This window comes from Coregonus lavaretus (assembly GCF_964263955.1).
Source record: "Coregonus lavaretus genome assembly, chromosome: 22".
NCBI lineage: Eukaryota > Metazoa > Chordata > Actinopteri > Salmoniformes > Salmonidae > Coregonus > Coregonus lavaretus.
In genome coordinates this window covers 12,562,718-12,586,545 of record NC_140009.1, presented here as the reverse complement: position 1 = coordinate 12,586,545, position 23,828 = coordinate 12,562,718, and the positions used below count along the sequence as shown (strand labels likewise).

Below are 23,828 nucleotides of genomic sequence, written 5' to 3'. Positions count from 1 at the left end.
ATGTGATTGGTCAATTAGTGTAAAAAATATCAGAATGTCATTTCTTCTGTACCAAAGTCCTTATGAAACCAATGATAGAGGTCTGTTATAGAGTAATGGAAGTTCTTAGCGCTCCATACCAAAATGTTAGTATAGATTTTAACTCCAACAATCCTTCCCATTACAGAGTTAAGAAGCTTATGACACCTCCATGATATGCTAAACCTCATCTGTCCAAAAGGCTTTCAGGACTATTCATTTATCATAAAACTGAGGGACGGATCTGAAGGGGGTATACTAGAAGAATTAAGAGAACCCAATAACAGGTGGTGCATGCTTTTGATTGCTAGTCATCATGATCATGCTAAAAGTCATAAAAGCAAGATACGATTTGAAACATGTTTATTTTAATAGATATTTTTTGGGGAACAACCAAGGATGTAAAAAAGAAAACCAACAGCGAAAGTGGTGTGCCTTTCACTTCTCTTTTTTCTTTCTTTAAAAAAATAGTCTGCCTTTTCCCCCTTGTTCACAAACTGTTTCAAAACCGGGAAAAAAACAAAGAATAAAAAATAAAACAAAACCGAGACGCTTGGAAGGCCATTACATTTCTTGACAATTATAAATATAGTGGTCGGAACAGGGGTCTGAAACAGCTTACATGTAAAGAGCGTACGGTTACGACAGTATCGACACTCGGCCCTGCCTGTATCAAGTTTATTTGTAAAAAACCAGGATCTTTCTGACTATTATCAATTCAAAGAGTTTGACAAGTAAATATGTACATTCAGCCAGCTCTACCAGTCTCTGAGTGTGGCGTGTCCGTTAACCCCTCTGTAATCATGATTGTCTGTTCAGGGGGAGTAGTTGTGTGAGTATGTGTAATCTGAGTAGTAATCTTGTCCCTCTTCCCTCCCCTTCGGGTAACCCCAGGAGGGTCCGCAGGGTCCACCTCCATCCGGCCGCTCGGGTCCTCCTCCCGGCCTTGGCCAGAGACCTCCCTGTGGGGCTCCTCTCCCTCGGTACCCCCCTAATGACCCGGGACCCATACCCCCGCGACCCATACCCATCTGTCCAGGCATGGCACCTAAACAGCCGTAGCCACCACCGCTGAGTGGATGGACACTGGCCTCGACGCCTCGACTACCTCCAGTCCCTCCATGGATGGGCAGCATGGGCCTAGCTATAGAGCCCCCCCTGGTGGCCACAGAGGGAACAGCCATGCCCGCTCCAAGGCTTTCTACACTGTTCACTGGAGTCCTTCCCCCCTGACTTCCAGGGGTACTGCCACCAGGAGTGCCTGTCCTCTCCCTCTCCCCACCTTGGGTGAGACCGCTGTGGGAGACCGAGCCAGGCGTGGCCCCTCCCTGGCTGTTAGGGGTTCCTCCTCCTAACCCCCATAGGCTCTCCCCGGGCCCACTGAGTCTCCTGTCCCCCTGCTGGGTGGGGGTCCCATTAGCGCTGGAGCTGACCCCTGCCGGGTAGCCAAGCTGGGCCATGTCGCTCTGAGTATAGCCCAGGCCTAAGGAGGCTGTGGTGGCAACAGCAGGGTCAGAGTATGTTAGTGCAGTGGAGAGAGAAGAGGAAGAGGCCCCTATGGCTGTGCTGGGCAGAGTGCTAGTGCTGCTGACTGTAGAGAAGGATGCTCCAACAGCAACCCCGGCTGCTCCACTAACAGAGCTAGAGCCAGGCAGGCTAAACGACTGGGACAGAGTCCCACCCATCATGAGATGTGGAGGAGGCGGGGGAGGCTGGGGGATGTCCAGTAGGGTGAGGGGGGCCTGGCTGGTCAGAGGCCCTGTGGTGAGAGTGGAGCCTGGGGCTGTAGTAGGTACTGCGGCTGGGTTTCTGTAGTCCTGTTCCTGGGTGCTGCTGCAGGGCGAGGCGGGATAGGCTGGGGAAGCCGTGTAGCCGGAGGAGCCAGAGTAGGACACCCACTGGGTGGACGGACACAGGAAGCTCTGGTGGGGGTTGACAGAAAACCCTCCTGGCGAAGTGCTGCCTATGTCCGCCCTACCAACCTGGTTGGAGGCTTTGAACTGGGAGATGGCTGATTTGAGAGCAGCGAAGTTGGAAAGGTTGGGGGTGCTGCTGGAGTAGGAGAGGGAGGAGGGGGTGTGTCGGCCAGAGGTGTTGAGCTGGTCGGGGAGAGGGGGTCGGAACTCGTCTGACTCGGGTAAGGGGGGCTGCTGGGTCGGGTCCCCCATGCCCCCCCCTCCTGCTCCCCCCTCCTGGGTTTGGGCAGGATGCTCGACGATCACCTGGTTGTGGCTGTCGTCATCAGAGTCCAGCGACATATCTTCCTCTTCTATACACTCATCATGCTCTACTGAGAGAGAGGAGTAGAGGGGGAGAGAGGAGTAGAGGGGAAGAGAGGAGTAGAGGGGGAGAGAGGAGTAGAGGGGGAGAGAGGAGTAGAGGGGAGGAGAGGAGTAGAGGGAAAGAGAGGAGTAGAGGGAAAGAGAGGAGTAGAGGGAGAGGAATATAGGGGGAGAGAGGAGTAGAGAGGAAGAAGTAGAGAGGAGTAGAGGAGTAAAGAAGAGAGGAGTAGAGAGGAAGAAGTAGAGAGGAGTAGAGGGGGAGAGGGGAAGAGAGGAGTAGAGAGGAAGAGAGGAGTAGAGAGGAAGAGAGGAGTAGAGGAATATAGGGGGAGAGAGGAATAGAGGAGTAGAGAGGAGTAGATAAGAAGAGAGGAGTAGAGAGGAAGAGAGGAGTAGAGAGGAGTAAAGAAGGAGAGAGGAAGAAGTAGAGAGGAGTAGAGGGGGAGAGAGGAGTAGAGAGGAAGAGAGGAGTAGAGGGGAAGAGAGGAGTAGAGGGGAAGAGAGGAGTAGAGGGGAAGAGAGGAGTAGAGGGGAAGAGAGGAGTAGAAAAGAAGAGAGGGGTAGAGAAGAAGAGAGGGGTAGAGAAGAAGAGAGGAGTAGAGAAGAAGAGAGGAGTAGAGAGGAGTAGAGGGTGAGAGTGGAATAGAGGGGGAGAGAGGAATAGAGGAAGAGAGGAGTAGAGGGGAGTAGAGGGGAAGAGAGGAGTAGAGGGGAAGAGGGGGAGAGGAATATTAGGGGAGAGAGGAGTAGAGAGGGAGAGAGGAAGAAGTACAGAGGAGTAGAGGGGGAGAGAGGAGTAGAGAAGAAGAGAGGAGTAGAGTAGAGAAGAAGAGAGGAGTAGAGAAGAAGAGAGGAGTAGAGAAGAAGAGAGGAGTGGTGAAGAAGAGAGGAGTAGAGAAGAAGAGAGGAGTAGAGAAGAAGAGAGGATTAGAGAAGAAGAGAGGAGTAGAGAAGAAGAGAGGAGTAGGGAAGAAGAGAGGAGTAGAGAAGAAGAGAGGAGTAGAGAAGAAGAGAGGAGTAGAGAAGAAGAGAGGAGTAGAGAAGAAGAGAGGAGTAGAGAAGAAGAGAGGAAGAAAAAGAAAGGACAGGGAAAAGGTTATTGATTTATTCCAAACAGAAAATTTGATAAAACATTTGGACTTTACTTAAAGGAATGAGATGCAATTCATAGTACTTGAACAGGGCCAAAGATCAATGTAATTGTAAAGTTGTTGTTGACATCACCCACCAGTAGAGGGCGGTGTGGCCAGCTCTTTCTGATCTCTGGAGCCAATCAGGTTGTGGAAACTGGTCATGATGTCATCAATGCTGGCGATCACTATGCCGTTCCTGGAGTACTGCATGAACATCTCAAAGCGCCTCTCTGGAGGGACAAACAACAAGAGAGGGGTGTTCAATTAATACACATACCAGTACATAATGTTCCACAAAGGGTCAGGAGATGATGATGATGAGTCACGATAATGATGATGATGGTGGTGGTACCTGTGAGGAAGATAAAGTGGCGGTGCTGGGTGTGGTTAGCCTGGAGCTTGACCAGGCAGTCCAGATCAGGGGCCTGACGTGATTGGGCGTCACACTCGTGATAAGGCAGGAACTCCACCAGGTGCTTCTTCTGATAGGCTGTCAGCAGGTTGAGGAGAGCCATGGCATCACCATTCAACCTATGAGAGGAGAGAGGAGGTGGGGCTGTCTGTAACTAAAATAGTCTGAATACGTAAGACAAAAAGCAAACAAAAATATTGGATGAAAGCATGATAATGTGATGATAATGTGTGTATTATTGTTTTTCAGCCTTTTAAAACAGTCACAACTACTACTACTACTACTAATAACTACTACTACTACTTCGGACCTCGAAGAGAGGTTCTGGATTGATTGAAAGACTTGGCAGTACTATAGGATGGAGGTAGTTACTGAATGGATTGAGAGAGGTCTATGTCTCGGGTCATGCTGAATGGTAGTAGTTACTGACCTGCCCAGCTCTTTGAGTTTCTTCTGGGACTTGTTGTGGATCTTCCACTGCCAGGGGTTCTCTGGAGAGCTCTGCTCCTCTAGGAACCGCAGGAACGCCTGCAACCGGTCTGCCCAGGGAACACAATAACACAACACATTACCAGTCTACACAGGGAACACAACACAACACACACACACACACTGATCCCATTAAATCAATGCCCTGTCATGAGTTCAGTCTTTTCTCTTTTCATCTGTAGTCAATATATGACCACTTTGCTAACCAGAATGTAATGACACAGCTACATGGTACATAAAACAATGATTGAATTGCAATAAAAAAAAATAAAAAAAATGTCCAAATACTGTTTCTAATGACCATATAATATAGATGCATCTCATTAACAAACAAAATCCCCAGTGGCATTTATCCAACTTCATAGAAAGAAAACGTGACCCAAAAAAAAGCATAACTCTTAATATTCACATGTGGATCCCACACATCACAATGAATGTTGATGACAGCTTCAGCAGACTCACCGTGTGTTATGAAGTCTGGGTTGAGGACAAACTCATCAGACACGATGAATCCTCCGGAGACGAAGAGCTCGTTGTAGGTGTGGTTCTTCACATCGTCCAGACTGTCCACTCCCGCAAAGCTCACCGTGGACAGCTTCTTCAACGACACCAGGGCTGGGATCTGACAGGGGGAACATGGTTCAGAATCTACCTTTAAATTCATGCTTCACATCGAAATTAACATTTGTGTGAGAAAGAAGTGATGACTGTCGAGACAATTTGCAGTGATGTTCATGTCTTCCAGCTCTGTCTATATATTCAATGAATGACCCGTTTACACTATATATACAAAAGTAAGTGGACACCCCTTCAAATTAGTGGAATCGGCTATTTCAGCCACACCCGTTGCTGAAAGGTGTACAAAATCGAGCACACAGAAATTTGACTTTCAACGTGGCACCGTCATAGGATGCCACCTTTCCAACAAGTTAGTTTGTCAAATTGCCCTGCTAGAGCTGCCCAGGTCAACTGGAAGTGTTGTTATTGTGAAGTGGAAATCTAGTCTAGGCGCAACAACGGCTCAGCCTCGAAGTGGTCGGCCACACAAACTCACAGAACGGGACTGCAGAGTGCTGAAGCACGTTGCAACACTCACTACAGAGTTCCAAAGTTCCTCTGGAAGCATCGTCAGCACAATAACTGTTTGTCACGATCTTCATGAAATGGGTTTCCATGGCTGAGCAGCCACATACAAGCCTAAGATCACCATGTGCAATGCCAAGCGTCGGCTGGAGCAGTGTAAAGCTCGCCGCAATTGGACTCTGGAGCAGTGGAAACACGTTCTCTGGAGTGATGAATCACGCTTCACCATCTGGCAGTCCGACGGACAAATCTGGGTTTGGCGGATGCCAGGAGAACGCTACCTACCCGAATGTATAGTGCCAACTGTAAAGTTTGGTAGAAGAGGAATAATGGTCCGAGGCTGTTTTTCATGGTTCGGGCTAGGACACTTAGTTCCAGTGAAGGGAAATCTTAACGCTACAGCATACAATGACATTCTAGGGATGTAGCTCAGTTGGTAGAGCATGTGGTTCGCAACGCCAGGGTTGTGGGTTCGATTCCCATGGGGGGCCAGTATGAAAAATTAAGAAATTATGTATGCACTCACTAACTGTAAGTCGCTCTGGATAAGAGCATCTGCTAAATGACTAAAATGTAAATGTAAAATGTAGACGATTCTGTGCTCCCAACTTTGTGGAAGGCCCTTTCCTGTTTCAGCATGACAATACCCCCGTGCACAAAGCAAGGTCCATACAGAAATGGTTTGTCGAGATCGGTGTGGAAGTACTTGACTGGCCTGCACAGAGCCCTGACCTCAACCCCATCTAACACCTTTGGGATGAATTGGAACGCAGACTGCCAGCCAGTCCTAATCGCCCAACATCAGTGCCCGACCTCACTAATGCTCGTGGCGGAATGGAAGCAAGTCCCCACAGCAATGTTCCAACATCTAGTGGAAAGCCTTCCCAGAAGAGTGGAGGCTGTTATAGCGTCAAAGGGGGACCACCTCCATATTAATGCCCATGATTTTGGAATGAGATGTTCGACGAGCAGGTGTCCACATACACTACATGACCAAAAGTATCTTTGTGCCATCCAGGTTTTTGGTGGATTTAAAATCAATTCCACAGGTCCAATTAGAATTCCATTATTTCAGATCATTTCTTGGGGGCTGAGGATAATTCTCCCTGTGCAGACAACATTCTGTCTGGTGGCGTGACTCATCCTAGCAGCCAGCCAGACAGCCAGCCAGGATGGTAATGATGTTACCTTGTTGACATGGGCTGAGATGTCTTCGTTCTGAATGACGATGAGCAGCTTATCCAGACTGCTGTTATTCTCCAGGAACATCTGGGGGTTACACTCTGTGTTGCCCAGGCTCAGCAAGTACTCCTGTCACAGGGAGGAGACAGAAAGAGGGAGTTTAAAACAGGAGCAGGAGACAGCAACACACCACAAAACCAAATTAACGAGGAGGGGATGAGGAAAAGAGGATAGTGGTGCAATATTGTACACTCTTATCTCAGTAGCGTACTACAATGTATTATGGCAGAGAATGCAGACAGCCATGAAGTGTTCTTGTTGCAGTAAAACAAGGAGAAGACAATTAAATGTGACTCTCCTCATCCTACAGAGGACAACGTCAGTTTAACATGATGTTTGCAGACCAACAACACGAGGGAACACTGAAAAGTGTAGATAATTACAGCGGATAATACAGTGCCTGTGTCAGAGAAAGCTTGGATAAAGGTATTGGTGAAGTGTTAGCTCAATCATCAGTGAGAATGAGTTTCTCTTCTTACGGGCAAACATTGACATGAGTGTTGATCATAACGGAGGCCTACAGTACCTTGATCTCCACACAGACGTCACTCTCCTCCTCCTCCTCTCCAGAGTGGATGTAGAATCTGACCGTGTTCCTCTGCACGTCCTTGAAGATCTCCACCAGGCTGCTGAACACCTCAGGCTTCAGCTGGCCCATCAGTAGTCCAGCGGCTGATGCCGGGGTCAGAGGAGAGGGGGCTATGATGGCAGCTTGTTTAGGCCGTTTTGGGGTGGAGTCTGAGGAGTCCATTGAGGCCTGGGAGGGGGAGTAGACCTCTCTCTTTGAGGCAGATGGTTCTGACTTCCTCTCTGTGGAGGGCTTCTGTGCTGCAGAGGGGTTCTTGTGTGTCTGTATGAATGTGTCCGGTTTGGGCCGGCTCTGGGAGGAAGAGGAGCTCTTAGCCTGAGGGGGCTGTGCTTTGGTTTTGGGGACAGGCTTGGGGGTCGGGGACGTGATGAGGATAGGGGCGGGAGAGTGGACGAGGGCAGGCGGGGGTGGAAGGTGATGGATCGAAGGAAGGTGAGGGATGGAGGTGAGAGAATGGGGTGGGGGAGGGAAAGAGGGAATAGGATGGGTGGGGTTGAGGGTGTGTGGAGGGGGTGGCAAGGTGGCGGAGGGAGCATGGAGGGTAGAACGAGCCCCAGGTGCTTTAGCAGAGTCAGTGTGGCGAGGTTTGGGCACCAGTCGGCCCATTCTCTCACACAGGGTGTTGACGTGGCCCTGGACAGGGACAGACACGACATAGGGCGCCACAAAGTCTGAGAAGGAGCAGTTGGGCTGCCAGGTGTGGCGCGGGGACAGCCGTGAGGGCAGCTGGGAGTTGTAGTAGATCTTCTGGCTGTCCATGAGGCCCTGGATGGAGTTGAAGAGGCAGTGGAGCTCCTGGCTTACGATGGTGTCCAGAGTGCTGGGTGGCCTGGCTACCCTCTCCCTCTCTGAGGAAGCCCCCTTGGCTACCCTATCTATTGAGGCTTCCTTGGTTACCCTCTCCCGCTCCAGGGAGGCACCTCTCGGACCTCTCTCACCCACCTCCAGAACTTTCCTCTGCTCGAGGTCGCCATCGTTCTGAGATTCAAAGAAGGGGATAGGTTTGTCTGTGTGAGAGGCCAGTTCCCAGGTGAGTGATGGGTTGTCTGAGGTGTGTGGTTGTTGTCCTGGAGAGTCGGGGCTGAAGGGGCTGGCCAGACTGCACGCCGTCTGCTCCTAAACACACAACAACATGGTCAGTCACATCACTCCATCACAAACACCAGTCCATACTTAATTTTTTCTCCCACACACACACGTGTCTCACCTCCAAGAAGTCCTGTCGGGCCTGCTCCACTCGCCCTTCATTCGGCTTCTCCGCGCAGGCCGAGCCCATGGAGGGCTCCCCGTGTTCGGGCAGGTAGGAGGGGGCCGCGGCAGCGCCCTGAGCCATGGCCTTGTTGAGGGTGGAGAGCAGGATCTTGAGCAGGCGCTGTGTCTCGTTGGCTGAGGCAGCCTGGGAAGTGTTGCCCCTGTCCCTTAGGTCAGTGATCCCCATACTTTCCATTACTGCTGCCAGGTTGTAGTTCCCTCCCTCCCCCCCCTGGGCTACTGGGAGGACAGAGACCGGGGTTAAAAGGGATGTAGCCATGCTTACCATGCATATAAGGTAGGCTTCTACAATATACACACACCGCAAGGTCAGAAAGGATATTATTTATGATAAAGACCTACATTTAAAATGTCAATATTCTCTCTTAGGTTGGCGTACGAATGTTAACTTGCTCAGTCCATACTACTTCCTACCAAACTCTCTCCCTCCCACTTGTTCTTTACCTTATTCTCCTTCTCTCCCCCACAGACTCGCGCCTCTCCCCCACAGACTCGCGCCACTCCACCACCATCTCTCATTCATTCTCCCATACAATCTTTTGCTCCCTCCCACACACAAACCAGTCTCACCTCTACTGGGCTCTCCGTTGCTGAAGTGGGCTCCCCGTAGGTATTTAGACATGGCCCCTGATTCGTCCTCCTCTAGCTTCCTCTTGAGGCCGTGGGGGCCCTCCCAGCCCCCGTCGTCACCGCCCTCGGCCCTCTCCTTCCCTCCTGGCTCCTTCACCAGGGCCTTATGCAGCTGGATCAGCTTCAGCAGCTCTTTCATCTTGTCCTTATCGTACTCACTCTGGGCCAGCCTTGACCTCTGGGGCGGGGCCCCTGTCCCTGCTGCGGCCCCGTTAGAATGGGTCTGGGACGGTCCCCCTCTCCTCCTGCTGCTCTCTGGTCTCTCTGGAGGTTGCCTCTCCACCCTCTCTGGTCTGTCTGACCCTCCTGAGCCCCCCCAGTCTGACACAGGGCTGTAATCCGGGATGGTTGGGGCCGGGGCAGGCGGAGGCTGGTTGATCCTGTCCATCATGTCCCTGGCCTTGACAATGGGGAGGACGTAGGCCGAGGAGAGGCCGTGGAGGTAGGAGCGCAGCAGGCCCTCCATGTTGGATTTGGGGCGGGGTGCGGGGTGCACGCTGCCCCTCTCGTCCAGGGTCTGTTGGTACTCTGGGAGGAGGAAGGCCCGGCCGCTGTCCCTCCTGGTCAGGTAGTCTAAGGCCTGGCGCTCCACCACGGTGCTGAGGTGCTTGTTATCGGGGGTGGAGCGCATCTTGAGCAGGGCATAGTGCAGGGCTGGGATGAAGGGGTCCATGGAGGCCAGGAGAGGGGGCAGGGGCTCAGCTGACAGGGGCTCCTGCTCTGACAGTCTGGGCGCTGGGGGAGGCAGGGACATGGTCAATGGGGGGGTAGCAGACATAAGTATACAGTGAGGGAAAAAAGTATTTAGTCAGCCACCAATTGTGCAAGTTCTCCCACTTAAAAAGATGAGAGAAGCCTGTAATTTTCATCATAGGTACACGTCAACTATGAGAGACAAAATGAGAATTAAAAAAATCCAGAAAATCACATTGTAGGATTTTTAATGAATTTATTTGCAAATTATGGTGGAAAATAAGTATTTGGTCAATAACAAAAATTTCTCAATACTTTGTTATATACCCTTTGTTGGCAATGACACAGGTCAAACGTTTTCCGTAAGTCTTCACAAGGTTTTCACACACTGTTGCTGGTATTTTGGCCCATTCCTCCATGCAGATCTCCTCTAGAGCAGTGATGTTTTGGGGCTGTCGCTGGGCAACACAGACTTTCAACTCCCTCCAAAGATTTTCTATGGGGTTGAGATCTGGAGACTGGCTAGGCCACTCCAGGACCTTGAAATGCTTCTTACAAAGCCACTCCTTCGTTGCCCGGGCGGTGTGTTTGGGATCATTGTCATGCTGAAAGATCCAGCCACGTTTCATCTTCAATGCCCTTGCTGATGGAAGGAGGTTTTCACTCAAAATCTCACGATACATGGCCCCATTCATTATTTCCTTTACACGGATCAGTCATCCTGGTACCTTTGCAGAAAAACAGCCCCAAAGCATGATGTTTCCACCCCCATGCTTCACAGTAGGTATGGTGTTCTTTGGATGCAACTCAGCATTCTTTGTCCTCCAAACACGACGAGTTGAGTTTTTACCAAAAAGTTATATTTTGGTTTCATCTGACCATATGACATTCTCCCAATCCTCTTCTGGATCATCCAAATGGACTCTAGCAAACTTCAGACGGGCCTGGACATGTACTGGCTTAAGCAGGGGGACACGTCTGGCACTGCAGGATTTGAGTCCCTTGTGGCGTAGTGTGTTACTGATGGTAGGCTTTGTTACTTTAGTCCCAGCTCTCTGCAGGTCATTCACTAGGTCCCCTCGTGTGGTTCTGGGATTTTTGCTCACCGTTCTTGTGATCATTTTGACCCCACGGGGTTGAGATCTTGCGTGGAGCCCCAGATCGAGGGAGATTATCAGTGGTCTTGTATGTCTTCCATTTCCTAATAATTGCTCCCACAGTTGATTTCTTCAAACAAAGCTGCTTACCTATTGCAGATTCAGTCTTCCCAGCCTGGTGCAGGTCTACAATTGTTTTTCTGGTGTCCTTTGACAGCTCTTTGGTCTTGGCCATAGCGGAGTTTGGAGTGTGACTGTTTGAGGTTGTGGACATGTTTGATAACAAGTTCAAACAGGTGCCATTAATACAGGTAACGAGTGGAGGACAGAGGAGCCTCTTAAAGAAGAAGTTACAGGTCTGTGAGAGCCAGAAATCTTGCTTGTTTGTAGGTGACCAAATACTTATTTCCACCATAATTTGCAAATACATTCATTAAAAATCCTACAATGTGATTTTATTTTCCTCAATTTGTCTGTCATAGTTGACGTGTACCTATGATGAAAATTACAGGCCTCTCTCATATTTTTAAGTGGGAGAACATGCACAATTGGTGGCTGACTAAATACTTTTTCCCCCCCACTGTACATACTGCTCATAAAGGCTGTTCCTGACATTCAATAGCTGTAACTGTGGTTTGAGGAAGGATCTTTTAGAATACTTACTGAACTTGGCGACTCCCCTGGACTCCTGAAAGACAAACAGTGCCTGCAGGCTCTTCTCAACCCTCCCCCGACGGTCTAGAATCCACCAAACACACAAGAACTCCCTCAGTATTAACCCACACAAAGAACAACATGTCAGATCAATGGAAAGAGTGAGAGACATAGAGGACGTACCGTTGGGACTGACCATCTGAGCAGATGACAGGAGGAAGAGAAAACCTTTGTCAACTAAAGGCTTCACTAGCACCTACACATGGGAGGAGGAGACATTAACATTCAATACATCTAAACAAACACTTTTCATACAGTGCAGCTGTGCAACAGCAGAAATTCACACTTAAAACTGGGACAATTATTTTCATATATGGCATGGGAACTCCCTGATTGGAGTTAGCTCTACCGTTTAAATAAATATGGAGAACAAATGACAACAACTCTTCATGACATGCCCATTTCTAGGGAACTGACCAGTTTAGCTGATCTACATATCAAATATTATGGGGGACCAAAGTAATGCAACCCATGTGAAAGCCTGGGTGTGTTGTATAATATAATGATCCATGCCACATCCCCCTCCCTAACCCTTCTAGTGTCGCTGTATAATCATTAAACAGTGTTCATTAAAACATCCTGCAGAGGGACAGTCAGGGAGTGACTCACCATCCTCTCTCTCTCCAGTTTATGTATGAGTCCTGAGAGAGTGCTGCTGCTCGCCTTGCCCTTCCAATCCACCACCTCAAACAGGCTGCAGTAGATCCCACACTTCAGCACTGAAACACACACACCTCGCTCAGAACAAGGTCGACTCCATAGTAAAAACATTTCAATCCAAAGTAAGAAAATAAAATATTAAAAAACACACCCAACACAGTGATTCCGGGTGATAGGTCCTACATTGTTGTTAGTCAGATTAAGTCAGCACCTCTTTAGCAATCGCAATTTTTGCCAACGTATTATGCAAGGGCTTGCAAATCTGACCAATCGCTGCACTATTACCGCATAAAACAGTCCAATCGTCACAACATTACCGCATATAATTGTCCAATCGCCACACTACAAAAAGAGGGTTCGCAATTTTAACCAATCACTGTACTTTTAATGCATAAAATGGCTCAATCAAGCAACATGTCAACAAGCTTTTTTCCTCATCAGCGCATGTGACAAATTGGACAAAATTATTGCAAATTGCCATGCAAAATGTCCAAATTGACACAGCAAACTCAAGCGAAATCCTGGAGGGACTGTTGTGTTGTTGTTCGGTTATTCTATAGCATCTATGGACTGTTGTCTTGGTCAGAGAATAGATGAATCAGACTAGGACTAAGGCTGGAGAGGAGAGTGGTTCGGACCTTCTCTGGTTCTGCTGTAGGTGTCCCAGGAGAACAGAACAGAGGGGATCTTCCTCTTCACCTGGTCCAGCTGCATCCCCATACTCATCTCCAACGTCTCCGTTCTGCAGAGGGGACACACACACACCTCAAACAACTTATTACAGTACTCATAACATGCTTATTAACTATGAGTTACTACTGATATCCATGTTTCAGGTACGGATAACAAATACATGCGTTTTAGGTACGGATAACAAATACATGCGTTTTAGGTACAGATAACAAATACATGCGTTTTAGGTATGGACAATAGAGGTACTCACAGTTTGAAAGGGAGGAAGTGCCGTGTAAAGGAGAGCAGAGACACCTGGCACAACTCCTGTCCCTTGTTCACCAGCGGCCCACTCCACACAGTGTAGCTACTCATCCCTGACAGGCAAATCAAACTTTATTTAAAGTACATTCAAAACACTTTACAATTGCAATAGGAACACTGGCCCCAGTCAACAGTCACAGGTCAAATATGGGCACAGTATACCAAACTTCCAAGGTAGCTATCAAACTACATGCTACCAATACTTACGCCTCTATTTTTAATACAAATGTAAGAAGACTAAAGCAGAGAGATAAGGTAAAAAGGCAAAAATGGGAGCGTACCTTTGCTTCCTCCTTCACAGACAGTGCTGTTGAACCTGTGTGCAGCCATAGGTGCAGCAGCGGACTCCTTGCCTTTGTACTGGAAAGACACCACAGCGTATGGACACACATGCCTGGGCCGATGCTTGATCTCATCAAAAGCAAACTCATAGAAGTACTGCTGCGTGAGTTCAAAAGCCCTGTAGGACAGCAACGAGGTGACCCGTGTGGCGTTCTTGGAGACGTGACAGTCAAACTTGGGCGTGGGGTCCAGGACACTCTTAGGCATGTTCTCAAAGATGCTCTTCAGCCGGCCCTAAAGCGACAAACACACTCACTGGGTCAGAGATGATTAAAACTGGTGTTGCACTCAACATTGGTAATAATAGGCTGTTGCAAAGTAAGCAACTACTTTCTAGGTGTTCATAAGATATATATTGTTTCAGTTGTGTCCATAATGAGTGTGATAGATGTATTTACCCTCATGACTTTAAATATGACAATGTCTCCACAGGTGCCTGCTTCAAACGGGTTCATTTGAAGCAAATCAGAGAATTTGGACAGATAAACACCTGAAATGACAAAACAAAAGTAAAGTCAAGAAAAAACTAAGGAGGTAAAAACCATGCATAGACAACTAACTTTTGACATGTACAAAAATTGAAATGCTTACGTGTGGGTTAATAGTTGATGACAGAGGTTTGAGGGATGGTGATAAACATTTCCACAATACTCAGCTGTTGCTAGGCCATGCATTAGGTATCTTCTTATGTAACCGTATCTGGTAGACATGCTAAGCTGTCTGGCAGTGGATAAAGCTACTCTTACAGTAATGAGGCATACAGATGATCCTCTATTACAGAGATAGTCAATTAAACCTTAACGTTCAAAAGCAGATCCATTTCTAACTAGGGTTGTCACGATACCAGTATTGCAAAACTCAAGAGGTATCGTGGAAAGGAAACAAAACATTAAGTGGACTACATTTCCTGAGGAAAACAGTCCTAATGTTGGAAACAAAACAGTCTTATGTTGACACCCAGAATAATGTTTATTTTCCACACTATGTTACATACAGCAGGGTTTTAAAAGGACCAAATAGTTTAGTCTGCTTTGTGTTTTCCTTTTTGCCAAGGAAAAATCAGGTATCGTGACAACCCTATTTCTAACTGACATACCCCCAACATCGCTAAGAAAAGCCATCCTTCTGGACATTTGCAAACTCTCCCTAAAAACAATATCATACATGACATTCGGTAGTAAGTACACACACACACTCACCCATTGCTGGATTTCCTAGTGTAGTGATCCTGGAGTGTCCCACAGACAGACCCTTCTCACATATCCAAGGGAGCTGGAAAAAGAACATCACAAAAAATAAAACACAGTGGTTTTCAAATGACAACCAGGAGCCCAGCAGCCAAGCTCAGATTGTAGGCCTAATGCTTAATCCAATTGTAAAGATCCAGACTGTAGCAGCAACATTAGATCAGAGTACTAAATCACGGAGCTATACCACACCACCTGGTGAGGCAGGCAGGCCGTTAGGCTCACCTTGGACTTGTCTGGGAACAGGAAGCAGTAGGACTCCACCAGCTCTGGGTCTGTACGGCCCTCCTGCTTCAGCTCCCTCCTCTTCTCAATGAACTGGCACACACACAAACACAGGAGAAAATATGCCATCATGACAAAAGATGCAAGCAGAACAATATAAAGGGCACACTGGTTTTGTGGGTGGGTCAATGTCAGTGAGGTATGAAGTGTGTATTTGTTGTTGGTCGTGCAAAACTATTAACTAGTGTTTTGTGCCAGTCTGGGAAGAATATCAGCAGTGGGTATGTGTTTTATTTTGTTTGAACATTAGGAAGTGGAGATTTGACTAAAGTGATAGTAAATGGGAATTCTTATAAACAGATCTTTGGGCCATGCTGTTGACAACAGCCTGAGGCTGACTGATCAGCCGACGGTTTGTCTTACTGTTATAGTTTTTGTATTTTATTTGTTGCGGCCCACTGGACTTCTGTATAGTTTGGTGTACAATGTGGTTGGTTTGTGTTAAATATGATGGGGGAAAAATTGTCTATATATAAAAAAAAAAATGAATAGCTGGGTGTATGATAATAATAATAATAATATGGTTGAGCTTGGTGGTGCTACCTCTTTCTCCAGCAGCTCATTGTGAATGAGCCTGGCCTTGCAGTAGGAGAATGTCCCTCTGGACGATGCATCCAGGTAGAAGGAGGAGAGGATCTTCACAAGGCCCTCAAATTCCCGGGAGTCAGGGGCCAGAAACTGGTACAGGCCTGCAGAGGAGCAGGGATGACAAGAGAGGGAAGAGAGAAACAGAGGATTAGTATCATTCAGGGATCTGATTGGCACAAATTGGACAGGTGGATTTTTGTTCTCCATATTGCTTATTGAAACTTTTCATATTTACACAATTTGGAATTAGGCACATAAGGGTTGTGGAGGGGGTTATAAGTGATTGGTGGTGTGTGAGCAGGCCTAGTGCTTAGAGGCACACATGGATATTGAATTGTCCCCAACGCAGATGTTTACAGAGCATGAGGACAGTATATCAAAACTATACAAGATGGTTAGTACACTAAAAAGAGCTTCATTTCCCCACATGGATGCCATGGTTATAGTGATTGGATGGGTCTGCCCTGTAACGCAGACCTCTAACAATAGCAATTCCTCATCTTCATCTAATGCTACTTCATCTGAAGGTCACCAAATGACCCTACCACCCTATATCCAATATTTCTGCATAAAAAGGGGCAAAGTTCTCAGTGTACTTTGTGCTAAATTATTATGATGCAATATGTCCAACCAAGTCTCATCCACCAGTCTATTTTCCAAATGCGCTGACATCACACTAAGGAAAGGGAAAATCTAAAACTAGCATATGCATTCTGAAAATGGGTATATTGACATATCCATCAAGCCATAGGCCAGATTCTAGAGACAATAATATCAAATTAAACTTTACGTAGAGCAACTTGTATGATGGATTGTATTTTGCATGCAGGCTGTGCATCATAATTCGGCATCACCCCAACTACGAAAACCAAATACATGCAACCTGTGAATATAGTGGGCACCATTGGTATAGAACAGATGCTCTTTCTGATGACAATCCAAGCAATGGACCCATGACAAAACAGGCCTCCACTACACATGGTTGTGTCCATTGCATAGGAGTAATGTTATATAAACCCAAAATATTATGTAAGAGCCAAGACCAGCACAGCAACCCATCTAAAGAATGAACTAGCCTAGCTAATACCACAACAGTTCTTAGCAGCTTCTCCCAGTCTGGCTATTCCTGGATGACCAATGGTCTCACTGTATAGCTAGTTACATTTATTCTACCCAAAAATACTCAAACTGGGGTCTGGACTTGTTGTCTACTATAATCTGTATCAAATCTGTGAAGATATGGGATGATGGCTGACTATCTCTGAAGCTTCATGGAAGGGCCATGGTAACCAGTCTAGGCCTAGATCCTATAAGATGGGTGTGGTGTGTGTACAACCCAAGGGACTTTACTACTATGGTCATCTTCCAACACAAGCTTTCAAAATCCTCAGCTGAATACCATCAAAACTAATTTCACTCTCCACATGAGCCTCCATTTAGACCCAAGTAATATGGAGGCTTGATGGGCAGCATCTCTTCACGTGCTTGTCTTCTCGCGCCTGGGCTGAAACTTACCTGCAATGCTGACCGAGAGATGAGTACGGGAACCGATATTACCTTTACCAAGGCAATAGTTTATTTGCACGCAATAAACTAACGGTAACTACCCTCTGAAGATGGATCACAATCCATGTCAATAGCTAATCTAAATTCTGACGGTAGGGAACGCGGGTTTGCTACATGCAGCACTTGAATTATGAAACACTGGGAAGCCTCTGTTGGAAATAGCTAGCTAGTACTAGAGAAAGGGCACAACCTTTCCGTTCCTTGATCTTCCTCGGGATCTGAAAATTTCTCCTTGGCAACTCTTCAGCCTGTCTCTGGCCGGGTAACGGTGAATTATTGGAGCTTCTCGCGGTCGTCTGCCCGCTCCTCCGCCGCTCAGAGGCTTCTTGTTCGGGCATTACACCGTCTTCACATCCAGTCTGATCGCCATTTTGGTTGGATGTGGCCGAGATGGCGGCTGACAACGAATTTGTCTTGCTATTGCCGCTCTCCAAGTCGAGCTCACCGGTCTTCAAACACTCTATGTCAGTTTTTCTCTCCACTTTGGGGTTCAGGGCCATTTTTCGGGCACCGTTAGCGTCTTTCGCGGGCAATGTAGTTGGTTACTGCGCCACTTAACTGACACACTCTACTCTTCACCCTGCCTCCGCCATTGTGAATATGACGTATGCCTTCTTCTCCACCAAGGCAAAGCGCTGGCGTCACTCTGTTTACATTCAAGCAAAGCCGCGCCTCCTACAGGCCCTCGAGTCGAATAACTTCCTTTGAGACCGTTATTATACCTCAGTGTTTGAGACAGCAGCTGGCTGAACTAGTGTTTGTGTCTACCTTTGTGGACAACTATAGGCCAACGGGGCGGGCGGCTGGCTTACTGTGACTGAGTCAGATTCTGCATATGACAATCTTTATTTAATTTATACAGATGTTAAAGGGATACTCCACTCAAAAGAAATGTACATGCGTTTCCACTAAGGCCTGGCGTACTACAGAAATCTTGACAAAAACATATTGTCAAATTAAACAGTTTCTGTCTCTAAAGTGATGCTTTTATACCGTCTGTGACACATGATAACTTATTGACATAAACAGGCATTTGTTTGAATCAGAGGAATATCCATAAATAGTATAGGCCCAATAACACACCATGACCTATCCACTTTCAGTCTGACATTTGATATACAGAGTGGTGGTCTGAGTGGGAAATGCTTATTGCGTTTTGGCTGGCCTATTTAATTGAGACCATGTATCCAGAATGACATCTGACAAATGAAAGCCTACTATAAGAAAAAAATGGACAGTCATATGTTCTCCGATTTGTATGCCTTCTCCAATGATGGCATATGATGTGTGCAAAACAGGTGACATGGATTTCAATGTTAGATGAAAATATAATAAGGTTCCTGAACCCAGTTCTAAGAGTTCTGTTCAAATGTTTAATGACAAAATACAATTCTTGTAAATCACAGATAAAAATAGAACATTACACAAAATCTCTAAAAATCCCTCAATTTGTAATTCCTTACAAATTCAATAATTATACAAAAATATCATTAAGTTCTTGACAAATGTTTTTAACCTAACAAGCTTATCCTAGTTGGTTCAGTGACCCACGATGCTCTACCTAGGAGCAACACACATTGTGTTGCCTATGACATAACATAATACACAGCCCATCTGTAATTGCCCACCCTACTACCTCATCCTCATGTTGTTATTTATTTTGCTCATTTGCACCCCAGTATCTCTATTTGCACATAATCTTCTGCACATCTATCATTCCGGTGTTAATACTAAATTGTAATTATTTTGCACTATGACCTATTTATTGCCTTACCTCCATAACTTACTACATTTGCACACACTGTATATAGATTTTCTATTGTGTTTTTGACTGTACATTTTGTTTATCCCATATGTAACTCTGTGTTGTTGTTGTTTTTATCGCACTGCTTTGCTTTATCTTGGCCAGGTCGCAGTTGTAACTGAGAACTTGTTCTCAACTGGCTTACCTGGTTAAATAAAGGTTAAATAAAAATAAATAAAAAATAACATACTTTCAGAGTAGGAAAAAAGGGAGAGAATATTGCTTGTTTGTTCATCCTCAAGTAGGACCTAAAGAGACACACACTTTCAAAAGTAAACAAGGTCCAGACCAACTGATAATGAACTTGAACTTTCTTGGAGAGTGCCTTTATGTTATGATCAGTCAGGGCTGCCCCTGCTGTAGACGTCGTACTCTCTGTATCGGAGGTAGTCCTTAAGCCTGGTGGGGAGAGGCATGAAGCTGATGAAGGCTGGGGATCGCAGACGCAGACGGCTCAGGCAGTTCCGGATACGCAGCCGACACAGGTGCTTCAGGCTGCGCACATTCTCTGAGGGGGCATTAGGGTCATGCTTTATTTACCAGGAATTTGGTCAAATGGTAATTACATAATAATTATTGTGAAAAGGAATCTGTGCAGTGCAGTTCCATTACCGTACCTTGGATATGGCATATCTCAGGCCACTGTTTCTGTGTCTTCAGGCATTCCTTGAGTTTGACACAGAGGGTGACGTGGTCTGTGTAGTCCAGCATGATGCGCACTACCTGTGCTGAGATGTGTTTCAGCCACTTGACTGTTATCACCTCACAGAACTACAGACAGAAACAAAAAAGGAGAGAGAGAGACAAACAGAAAGAGAGAGAAATAGAGAGAGAGAGAGTTTGTAATAACCACATTTACAATGACCACATAATGTTTGGATTCTCCTTAGCACTAGGTGTCTAACCACCATGTCTTTGGTGACCGAGGTCGTCCAGGGTGTGTAGTCATGGGAACTGTCTCCGTAGGGACAGTCAAAGCAGCGTTGTACGTCATATCCGTGGTTGAGAAGCATCCTCAGCATGACCTCATCTTTCAGTGCATACTGCAGTGCCGATGGGAAGTGTGTTGTGTTGACACGAGAATAGTAGTTGGTGTTGGCACCGTACCTGATTGATTGACAAGACCAACAAAATCCATTATGCCTACATTAACAGTACACAGTAAACAAAAATGCATACGACAGGCTAATTCATCTCACTCACATAACATGTTTTACTGTAAAGTATATTGAGATTTTGAAATGATTTGACCTGAGTTTGATTCCTACCTCAGCAGAGTGTTTATAAGCTCGTAGTTGCCCAGCCGCAGGGCCACCTGTAGACAGTTGACAGGGTCCTGGTTGACCATGGCTTCAGCCTCCAGCAGCAGACGGGTAGACTGGACATCGTTGTTCCACACAGCAAAGTAAAGAGCCGACCTGCGTTCGTCATCGTATTTATTGCGCACGCGTGGGTGCAGCATGAAGTTGGGGTCGTAGCCTGCATTGAGAAGGACCTCCAGGCACTGGGCGTGTCCCCCAGCAGCTGCAGAGTGGAGGGGACTCATACCACTCTTCTTCACTGCCTCCATCTTTGTTGCGGAGATCAACTGTTCCAACACCCTGAGGAGAGAGAGGAGAAGAGCTTTCAATATCTGTACCTCCTAACAGCAGAAAAATAAAGAAATAAATATAAAAGAGGTATATAAAGTAAAGATGTTTCTCCACTCACAGCAGATGCCCATGGTATGCAGCACAGTGGATGGGTAGGTGCCCGCTGTGGTTGGGCATGTCGGGGTCTGCCCCATAGTCCAGCAGCAGAGAGATGATGTCAGGATTCCCTGATGCAACCGCCTTAAACAGCAAAGAGCCCTCTGTCTGAGACTGCACGCTGGCTCCTGACAGAGTGACAGAGAGAGCAAGAGAGAGAGGAGGGGAGAAAGAGAGTGAGAGAGAAAGATAGAGAGGAGAGACAGAAATGCAAAGTTTGTCACTCCATATGGTCCAGACACACACACACACAGACACACACACCTTTCTGTAGCAGGACCTCCACTACGTTCAGGTGCCCTGTCTCTGCAGCCAGTGCCAGTGGGGTCAACTTGTCAACATCCCTTGCGTTTGGGTCGGCTCCAGACTGCAGTAGCAGGTAAACAAAATTGTCCAGACCCAGGAGTGAGGCCTCATGGAGGGCAGTCCGCTCCAGATCTCCTGTTTGGTCCACCTTGGCATTGCAGCGAATCAGGAGCGAGGCACAATCATATTGGTCATTTACTATAGCTGTAGGAAATAGTTGACAGAGCAGGAAGAATGGCAGAAGGTTAAAGTTGTGCTCCATAAACAAAAATCGAAATCTACGAAAATCTAAGATACGTTTTGAATACCTGCCACGAGTGGAGATTCCTCGTCATCGTTCTGGAGGTCTGGACAGCATCCGTTCTGTAGCAGGAACGTAGCGTTTTCCCTCAGACCGCACACTACAGCCAGGAAGAGAGGTGTCTCTCCCTTCAAAGTCCGGCACTGCTCTGCACCCTGGGGGGAGGCTGGACACATGGACCTGTATATTACTACCTAGATTTTAGCAGGAAAGTCCCTTGAGATATGTCTCTATACCAGTACCTGAGAAGATGATCTCCAGTATACTTTTCTTCTCCTGTACTGCGGCCTCATGTAGCGGGATCCATCCTCTGTCGTCTACTCTGGACATGGCTCCTGGTTGCTCAGCCAGCCTTGTTAGGGCCTCCTCATCACCTAACAGAACAGGAGGACAGGTAGGGGGTAAGTCTCAATAGTCTGACATGGCTTTCTCTCCTGTCCTTTCCATTCGTTTGAACTGGAGAAGTGAAAGACATGTTCTGGTAGACATCTACCATATTGTTTTCACTTTCTGTAATGAGATGAGACAAGTAGAGGAATTATATTTAGACTATTGAGATGCATCCGAAGACCAGAACTGTTATTCATTGCTGGGCCCTCCAGTACCCTGAAATGGAACAGCGCCAAAGTCAATAGACTGGCTGTAACCTCTATGGCACAGGGGTCATAACCCTCTTTATCTTATTCCACCTCTGACCCAACTCCACACACATGATATAGGGGCCAGACAATCTATGAGACCGGAGAAGTGATGATCGCACATAGCAGAGGTCATTAAGGAGTTAAGATATGGAAAAAATGATGCTCACCTTCCTTTATCACTGTAAATATCTCATCAGGATCACCTTCAGGGCCTGCAGGATCACTGGGTGAAATATATGTATAAACACTGAATCACTTGGCCATTCCACAGCTAACCCATGTGGTATACACAGAATAAAGCAGTAGGTATTTTGCCATTTGGGAGGTCTTACTTGGGGAGTGAGCCTTTGTGCTTGTTGTATTTCAGAAGGCTCTGTTCAATCATGTACTGTGTGTCCTCATCCTCTTCTGATTGGTCAAACTTATCTCCTGCCTCTGTCTCTGAGTTCATCTGTCACTCCAGGAAGGGTCAACTCACCAGGAAACTACTAACTTGAGCTGGGGAGACATTATGTTAAGAACCTTCATTCTCATTCTCTGTTCAACTACTTGTATTTGAAAAGGGCAACATGTTACCTACCAGGGCAGGGACCATACACATGACCAGCCAGCAGCCTCAAATACCAACAGGACCTCGACAGACATTTAGACAGACAATAGACAACCGTAAAACTGGAGAGCATTGCAGCCATGTTGCACACTGTAATTTTTGTGAGTTTGTGCTGACTATCATATCACATACATAGAAAATGAGAGAATACGTTACAGTATATTTACATGCTCAATGGTTGTGTTCTGCTTGAAATAGCTGACCCAGTTCTCTGCATTGGCGTTATCAGGGACTTTGATGATGACAGTAGATAGATGCATAATAAAGGCTAAACAATGCATTATAATTGTGGCTGTAGTGTTGGGTATTGCACATTGAAAACTACATCAGCCTTTATAAGGAATTGTGGATAAAACTTTCAGGATGAAAACAGCTATTATTCTACAGTTATCAGGCCACTTACTGTAAATTGAGCATGCAATGGCCACTCAAAATTCAACATTTACATGGCACCATATCACACCATTTCAGATTAACAATGGCATTCATGCACCACACCATTCCATCCTTAAACCTCCCAGAGGATTATGTCTTATCAAAACACAGCTTTTGTTTTCTGTTTACCTTCAGTCAACAGACTGTTTCTCCGATGGCCTCACAATCTTCAGTGGGTCAAACACACTAAGCTTCCAAAGCACACCTATGTATATCTCCCCAGCTATTTATATCTGATCACGGGGCCTTCCCACCCTGCACCTGGCTCTGACCCACTGAGCACACTGCAACTCTACCCACAGCTCAACTGACTGACAGACACACATGCACACACACCTCCCAGTGGCCATAGGCAGGTATCACATACTGCAGGTCTGCTATGGTCATTATCAGGTATTGTGTGTATTCCCACTCAACAGATCTAAACAAAACCAACAGCCACACAAGTTAATTACATCAAAGTATTTTTAATATGATTAAAGTAAATAGAGAATCCACCAGAGAGCTAAGTCTCGGTGTAATGACGTAAAGTGCCTGTGTGAAATAGTGTGTTCTTCCCTCCTCCTCTGTGTCCTCAGTCGTCCAGCTGGCAGAGCATGGCCACGCCTCTCTTGATCCAGTGCTGCGGGCGCTTGCTGGTGGGCA

The 23,828-nt window shown here is 46.7% G+C and overlaps 3 protein-coding genes across 5 annotated transcripts in view; all 3 read right to left on the bottom strand.

Annotated features, from left to right (window-relative positions):
- Positions 1–365: 365 nt before the first annotated feature.
- Positions 366–17,917, bottom strand: tasorb (transcription activation suppressor b). 3 transcript variants are annotated; one of them, XM_084187868.1, is made up of 20 exons: positions 17,529–17,917; positions 15,728–15,873; positions 15,125–15,217; positions 14,852–14,924; positions 14,051–14,142; positions 13,592–13,886; positions 13,258–13,363; positions 12,953–13,056; positions 12,264–12,373; positions 11,778–11,850; positions 11,604–11,678; positions 9,091–9,885; positions 8,456–8,739; positions 7,186–8,364; positions 6,606–6,728; positions 4,797–4,956; positions 4,276–4,384; positions 3,786–3,964; positions 3,529–3,663; positions 366–2,308 (listed from the first exon to the last, which is right to left on the bottom strand). In XM_084187868.1, exons 1-20 carry the CDS (start codon positions 17,836–17,838, stop codon positions 834–836), a joined length of 5,916 nt encoding a protein of 1,971 aa, XP_084043994.1. In that variant the 5' UTR covers positions 17,839–17,917; the 3' UTR covers positions 366–833. The 3 variants fall into 3 exon arrangements, with proteins under 3 accessions (XP_084043994.1, XP_084043996.1, XP_084043995.1); XM_084187870.1 differs by having other exon boundaries at positions 366–2,305; XM_084187869.1 differs by having other exon boundaries at positions 8,456–8,736.
- A 1,563-nt stretch (positions 17,918–19,480) lies between these two features.
- asb14b (ankyrin repeat and SOCS box containing 14b) lies at positions 19,481–22,589 on the bottom strand (the record flags this gene model as incomplete). The annotated part of the gene is made up of 10 exons (XM_084187876.1): positions 19,481–19,650; positions 19,760–19,913; positions 20,048–20,249; positions 20,411–20,743; positions 20,853–21,018; positions 21,155–21,400; positions 21,505–21,663; positions 21,740–21,871; positions 22,306–22,361; positions 22,471–22,589. 10 exons carry the CDS (start codon positions 22,587–22,589, stop codon positions 19,481–19,483), a joined length of 1,737 nt encoding a protein of 578 aa, XP_084044002.1.
- Positions 22,590–23,757: 1,168 nt separating this feature from the next.
- dnah12 (dynein, axonemal, heavy chain 12) overlaps positions 23,758–23,828 on the bottom strand; it is a gene marked incomplete at both ends in the record, with an annotated part of 41,300 nt that continues 41,229 nt past the window's right edge. Inside the window, one exon of the mRNA XM_084186699.1 lies at positions 23,758–23,828. Coding sequence (XP_084042825.1) covers positions 23,758–23,828 — 71 coding nt within the window.

Excerpts from the sequence above, each read along its gene's own strand:
- tasorb (XM_084187868.1), bottom strand. The coding sequence starts at position 17,838 with ATGGCCCTGAACCCCAAAGTGGAGAGAAAAACTGACATAGAGTGTTTG. Across the intron at positions 13,057-13,257 it reads CACTTCCTCCCTTTCAAACT|AACGGAGACGTTGGAGATGA; the intron begins GTGAGTACCTCT and ends TCCCCTCTGCAG. Across the intron at positions 4,385-4,796 it reads CCCAGACTTCATAACACACG|ACCGGTTGCAGGCGTTCCTG; the intron begins GTGAGTCTGCTG and ends TTCCCTGGGCAG.